Raw genomic sequence first — 7,421 nt, 5'->3', positions numbered from 1 at the left:
ATGCTCTGTACTAAAATCTGCAGTCAAATTACCTTTTGGCCAGTTGTCCAGATAGCTACATTTTCATATTCCACTTTATATACTTACAACCTAGGAGAACTGTAAACTGTAGTTTTAAAAAAAAATGTTTATAGGAGAAAATGACCATCTTTCTGACAAATAAGCAATTCTTGACCTGTGAAAGAAAGAGCCATAACATATGAAACATTAAGTAAATTTTTAATTAAAATTTTAAATGAAACTTTTAAAGTGCAAATTAAACAAAGGGAGGAGGAAGAATAAAAGGGAAGGAGGGAGGGAGAGAGAAAAAACCCCCCAAAACCTTCTTAAGTGAGACAATTAATCCAAATTCATATAACTGCTGTTCTGATGTGAAGATATGAGGGAAAAAAAATGTCTTAAACTCAAAGACTAAAATGTTTTAACTATTTCAACATAAAATTCTTCCAGAACTCTCACAATATGTACTTAATCCTGGAATAAGCTTCTTACTTCTTAGCTTATTAACAACGTATACATTTGAAAATAAATATATACAATGTTTCAAAATAAACGCTTCAAAGCCATATTTAAGCAATGACATCCAAAGAAATGAAATTCAGGTACCATGTAACATTTAGGAAATATGGTATCTTGAAGATTAAGTTTTCTCTTCCTTGCTTGGAACTCGGAAGTCTTCATTATACACAGGTTGCTTCTAAAGTGGTTTTCCTACTGAGACAAGCATCTTGATGGGTCAAATCCAGTTTCATTTTCTCCAGTACTAGAAAAATTAAGAATAAACAAACAAAATAATTTACTTTAGTGTTCACAAAGATAAACAATAGAGTCTATAGTTACAAAAAGACTTCCATTAAAATAGAAAGTGAATGAATTACCTTGCTAAATACCATCAACAGGATTGCGATTAACCACACTATGTGGGATTTTTGAGGTTTGGTTCAAAAACCAGCTTATAGGAGAAAATATTTGGGGGAGGGGGTGTTTGCTGACTGTAAGCTCCAGATGGCCCAATTATGACATGGCAAGCAAAAAAAAATCTCATCAAGCACTAGGAAGGCAAAACTTCCACTGAATTCTGCAGTGGTCAGATGATTAATATATGAGAAGTATGCTTAGTTTTTGGAAAGGCTATGAAAACCTGTAGCTTATTCCACAGAGTGCAACCACTTCATTGCAGAAATGGTCTGGAAATCAAATCAAAGGAAGCAGTACTGAAAGAACAAAAGAGGCCCAATGAAGAACTGTTTTGAGGCCAACACAGTAATTGTGTTCAATATTAAGATAAGTAGAAACAAAAAAACCCAAGATTTTTAGCAACCTCATGGTTACCTCATACAAGGCTTATAATGATATACAGTCATGCACCACACAATGATATTTTGGTCAATGATGGACTGCATGTATGGCGAAGGTCCCATAACTATTATAACGAAACTGCAAAATTTGTATCGCCTAGTGATGTTACAGCCGTCATATGATGTTATGATAGGAATTTTGCAGTTTCGTTATAATAGCTACAACATTCAGTACAGTAACGTGCTGTACAGGTTTGTAGCCTAGGAGCCATAGGCTGTATCATATAGCCTAGGTGTGTAGTAGGACTTATCATCTAGGTTTGTGTAAGTACACCCTATGTTGTTCAAATGACGACAAAATTGTCTAATGACCCATTGCTAAGCAATGAATGACTGTATACATGACACTGTGCCCTATTTTCATTATTATCTCTCAAGTTTAGCATTCAGTAAAATTGAGAGAATGCTACCAATTAATTTTGAAGGTTATTTAATGCAAAAATAACCTGCAACAGTTAATGGTTGGTTTAACACATGAAGATGTTGTCAATCACGCACTCTCTCTGCAAGAACAACTCTGATCATTTCATTTGACTGAATATACACTGAGTTGTCCTCACCTCATGTGTCCTTTTATTCAATAAAATATATGCTGGCATTATCTTGGAGAAATTAAGAATGCACTGTATGTGTGACAGAACTTTGTTTCTATGAACTTAATGTCATTATTACTCTTAGAGAAAAAAGTGAAGTGAAAAAAACCTTGCTAACAAGTATATTCGTGGGTATGCATGTGTGTATACATGTAAAAATGTGGAAAATGCCAAAATTACTGATTTTAATCCGATACAATTTAAAGTGGCAATTCTAGAAAAATATGGCGATTTACTTTTAATGCTAATAAAAGAAATGTAATTTACAATTAAGAGTCTATTTAAATATTTTCATTAAAGGTAGTATCAGAGAAAATAAAAATAAACTTATTGAATACGACCCCCAAAGCACGGGCAACCAAAGGAAAAATAAACAAATGGGATTATATCAAACTAAAAAGCTTCTGCACAGCAAAAGAAACAATTAACAGAGTTAAAAGACAACCAACAGAGTGGGAGAAAATATTTGCAAAATATACATCTGACAAAGGATTAATATCCAGAATATATAAGGAACTCAAACAACTTTACAAGAAAAAAACAAGCAACCCAATTAAAAAATGGGCAAAAGAGCTAAGTAGGCATTTCTCTAAGGAAGATATACAAATGGCCAACAGACATACGAAAAAATGCTCAACATCACTCAGCATCCGGGAAATGCAAATCAAAACCACACTGAGATACCATCTAACCCCAGTTAGGATGGCTAAAATACAAAAGACTCTGAACGATAAATGCTGGCGAGGTTGCGGAGAAAAAGGAACTCTCATACATTGTTGGTGGGACTGCAAAATGGTGCAGCCTCTATGGAAAATGGTATGGAGGTTCCTCAAACAATTGCAGATAGATCTACCATACGACCCAGCTATCCCACTGTTGGGAATATACCCAGAGGAATGGAAATCATCAAGTCGAAGGTATACCTGTTCCCCAATGTTCATTGCAGCACTCTTTACAATAGCCAAGAGTTGGAACCAGCCCAAATGTCCATCATTGGATGAGTGGATACGGAAAATGTGGTACATCTACACAATGGAATACTACTCAGCTATAAAAACAAATGAAATACTGCCATTTGCAACAACATGGATGGACCTTGAGAGAATTATATTAAGTGAAACGAGTCAGGCACAGAAAGAGAAATACCACATGTTCTCACTTATTGGTGGGAGCTAAAAATTAATATATAAATTCACACACACACACACATACACACACACACACACACACACACACACACACACACACACACACAAAAAAAAAACAAACCGGGGGGGGGGGGGGGGGAGAAGATATAACAACCAGAATTACTTGAAGTTGATAGGACAAGCAAACAGAAAGGACATTGTTGGGGGGGAGGGAGGAGAGGGAGGAGGGAGGGAGGTTTTGGTAAGGGGTAACAATAATCAACCACAATGTATATCGACAAAATAAAAGTTAAAAAAATAAATAAATAAAATAAAAAAATAAAATAAAATAAAATAAAATAAAATAAAAATAAAATAAACTTATTGAAGAAATGATCCTTGGCACTTATATAAAATCACATTCTTTTATTTATTTGATGCCTACTATGTGCCAGGAACTGGTTCAAGTGCTGTGAGAGATCCCAAAGATATTTAAAACAAAATGCTTGAGGACCTAATTAGTATATACAGAACGAGTCATAGCACACACTTTGACTCTTAAAAGTTGGGCAAATGGGTGGGGAACTCATCAGAGGCAAAGAACAATCGTGTACTGCTTGGGAAGAAGGGGATGGGAGATTGAGTACGAGGAACTGTCATCAGGGGGTAGATCACCAGAGCTTCAAGTAAGGTTCTTTTTGAAGGCTGCTGGAAGATGATGAAGGCTGAAAATGTAGGTAAAAGTCAAATTGTGAAGGGTCCACACTGACATGCTAGGAAGTCTGAACATCCTGAAAGCAAATGGGAAGCAATTAAAAACTGCACATGGGTATCGGTATAAGGGGTCTTCAAAAAGTTCTTGGAAAGATTCGTATTATCTTTCTTTAAAAATTTTTTTTTCATTGTACATGTTTATGGGGTACAGTTTGTTGTTTCAATACATGCATGTATTGTCTAATGATCTAATCACAATAGTTAGAATATCTATCACCTAAACATTTATAATTTCTTTGTGGTTATAACATCCAAGATTTCATATTATCTTTTAATTTCATTTTTCCATGAACTTTTTGAAGTACTCTCATATGTTTGTATGAGAAAAATGCTGATACTGAACAGATGGTCTCTAGTGCATTTCCTAAATACCCCAAAGTGTGTGCCTAAGGAAAAAAAAAAAAAACATTAGTAATAGTATGTAGCAGAGCCCATCCCTAAATATTGAACTCCCTGTACATACAAAGAATTTTTATAAAAGGGTTTGATATAACACAGAGGAGCTAGAAAATGAGTTACTAGGAAATTAACCTTACTAAAAGCAGTTATGAAGCAAACAGGCGCAAACCTTATCAAGGATTACATTCAAGTGTTTGAAAACCTTCCTAGAGAAGATAAGGAAATTAAATTTGTATGAATAAAGAATAAACTGCAGGGCATTTTAGCTGAAAATTATGGGGCATTCTGCTGACTGCTGCTAGTACAATAATTAACTAATTTTAAGACCTTGAAACATTTGTCATGCAGCAAGTGCCAGCATTATTTGTTTTTTAAACATTATATGTTTTATTGGGTAGTTGTGTAGCAGTGCTGACTGCAGAGCAACAAGAGAGCATATGTGGGTCAATGAAATCCAAGACTGGTTTTGGCCAATGTGCAAAGTAAATGTTATCCCTTATCCTATTTATCTTGGATTCAGTGTCCCCAGTGACTCCTTTATATATCATATTCTCTTGGCTGTTCAGGAATCTGATTTTTTTTCCTTTGGTCAGATGAAAGATTAAGGAGAGAAAAGTTAAAAGATCATTTTTAAAATTTACAAGTTAATTTATTTACTAACTAGCATCTACTTCTGCAACCCAGAGTTTGTGCTTGAATCTGGGCTTTGTCACTATTAGTCTCATTTTTCTCAGCTGTCAAACAGGCTTGGTGATACACCTATTACACAGGTGTGAGAATTAAATGAGGTGACGAAGAAAATGCACTTTACGTAATTCCTGGCACATTTAAATGTTCAACAGGCTGTTGTTATTACTGTTATTATTGTTTTCTTTGTTGTTGTTATTATTCCTCCTGGGATAATTTATCTAAGTTATGGATAGATCTCAGAAACAATGATAAAAAAAATCGTTCTGTATGACATACTGGAATTATGTTATTTATTTAATCCATTAGGGGAATGAGCTGGCTCTTTAGAAAATTATTTACCAAATTAAAAAAAAAAATTGGTTTTAGGGAAAACGAATTTCTATTTGGACACAGAATTCAATACTTTTTGTTTTGTTCAATAAAATATTTTACATTAATATTCTTCATTCCTAATGGTAAAATGAAGTTTATATACAGATAGTCTCCAACTTAACAATGGTTCACCATAATTTTTCAACTTTATGATAGGGGAAAAGTGATAGGTATTCATCAGAAACCATACTTCAAGTACCCACACAACTATTCTGTGCTTCACCATCAGCAGAGTATTTAATAAATTACATGAATTATTCAACATTTTATTATAAAACAGCCTTCATGTTAGATGATTTTGCCTAACTGTAGGCTAGTGTTAGTGTTCTGAGTACATTTAAGGAAGGCTAAGCTAAGCTATAATTTTTGGTAGACCAGGTGTATTAACTGCATTTTTTTTTTTTGGTCTTTTTTGTGACTGGCCGCACTGCGAGCGCACCGGCCATCTATACAGGATCCGAACCCACGGCCAGAGCGCTGCTGCGCTCCCAGCGCCGCACTCTCCCGAGTGCGCCACGGGGTGGGCCCTTATCTGCATTTTTGACTTAATATTTTTAACTTACAAGAGGTTTATCAGGAGGCAACCCCATCATATGATCAAGAGCATCTGTAATGGAAACTCAGATGTGATTCTCTGTTCTCTTCTTTTTAGGTCATTGTTTTGCATTTATGAAGTAGGATGGAAACCTGATGTTCCAAACAGATTTTAGTTATTATACAGAGAGAGATATTGTTTAAAGTGGCAAAATAAGGGGAACTAAGTATAAAGGGAGACTATGTATTAGCCATACTGAACAAGATTAGCTTTTTAGCTTTGCACATGGCTATTAAAGTATTCAAGGTTATATGGCTTTTAACTTTATGAAAAGTATGAGTAAGACACTTAAGTAAAAGAAGATTTAAAACTAGAGAGCATTCCATGTTCTCCAGTCTGGCTTGTAAGAGGGAACACAAGAGAAAGGTGTTCAATTTGCAAAGAGGAATTCAGTTTTACTGGTCAATTTATATAAACAGGGAAGTTACAAAAAAGCACAAACACAGAGTATGAGGCAAAAGTGGACACCAAAAGGAAAAAAAAAAAAACTGGAAAGCTGGTATGAATCAAGTAACATTATAAAAACAAAACACATACACAGAAAGAGCTGTACTTACATTTAACATATGAGTACTAGCAATGCTTTAAACCTGCAATAGTTTAGTTCTATTTTGCATCTACACACTCATGCATCTATGTCACAGCTAAAGACTAAATGCCATTTAATGTTTGCAGCGGGAAATAATAATAAATTCATAAACTTGGGTTTTATGGACTTTTTTTATTATTAAGGCCAATTATATGTTTGTTGAAGATGGTATGTTCTAATTGGAAAATAAAGGTACATTTTATTTTCTACTTATCTGTTCACTTACAATCAGGACCCCAAAATAACATGTCTAGGTATACGAACTTTAAATAAAATTATAAAAGAAAAAAAGCAAACAAAAAATTCTTGTGTATGATAATATTCCTTTTCTACAATGGGAATTAGCTATATATAGCCCTTAAACAGAGCTAGCTTCATTAATGTATCACGTAAGACCAAACATCAAATAAAGTGCACAAACAAAAATACAACACGGTGTATTTAAGACTATATAGACTAAGGTCCTCTAAGTGTATCTACATATTTATTATTGTTACAAAGGCTTAAAAACAAAAACAAAACAAAACTTCTCTGGCCCATGAAATAGAGACTTTCAAATAACTTCTTCTGTTTCGAAACAAAACAGAAGGGTTAACACAAGCACAAGTACTGATTTTTTGATTGTTCAGGGTGCTGTGAATATGCACTTAAACCTAATACAGATGTATTTATGCATACTCCAGACACAGACAATGTCTACATTTCACCTAGAGAAATGAAAGTCAACATGGGCTTGAATGGTCTTAGTTTCCCAATTCTGAACACCTAAGCAGTCACTCAGGGCAGATGGTTTGCGCTGATGGTCATGATGTACACACAAAAGAAATGAGAATCTTCAATTCTGGGATCACATTAAGCAAGGGAACACACCATGTTATGAGAGACACTAGATATCTGAAACAATTCTGAGGGAGCCAATCTCAC

The 7,421-nt window shown here is 34.5% G+C and overlaps 1 protein-coding gene across 2 annotated transcripts in view; it reads right to left on the bottom strand.

The window, feature by feature from the left end:
* Nucleotides 1–203: 203 nt before the first annotated feature.
* Nucleotides 204–7,421, bottom strand: part of PIK3C3 (phosphatidylinositol 3-kinase catalytic subunit type 3) — a 136,879-nt gene continuing 129,661 nt past the window's right edge. For both annotated transcript variants that reach the window (XM_063076906.1, XM_063076907.1), the window contains one exon: nt 204–763. In XM_063076906.1, coding sequence (XP_062932976.1) covers nt 749–763 — 15 coding nt within the window. In that variant the 3' untranslated portion in view covers nt 204–748. The remainder of the gene's footprint in view (nt 764–7,421) is intronic.

Source organism: Cynocephalus volans, chromosome 13 (genome assembly GCF_027409185.1).
Source record: "Cynocephalus volans isolate mCynVol1 chromosome 13, mCynVol1.pri, whole genome shotgun sequence".
Lineage (NCBI taxonomy): Eukaryota > Metazoa > Chordata > Mammalia > Dermoptera > Cynocephalidae > Cynocephalus > Cynocephalus volans.
Note: the sequence above shows the minus strand (reverse complement) of the source record. Positions and strands in the feature narration are given on the sequence as shown.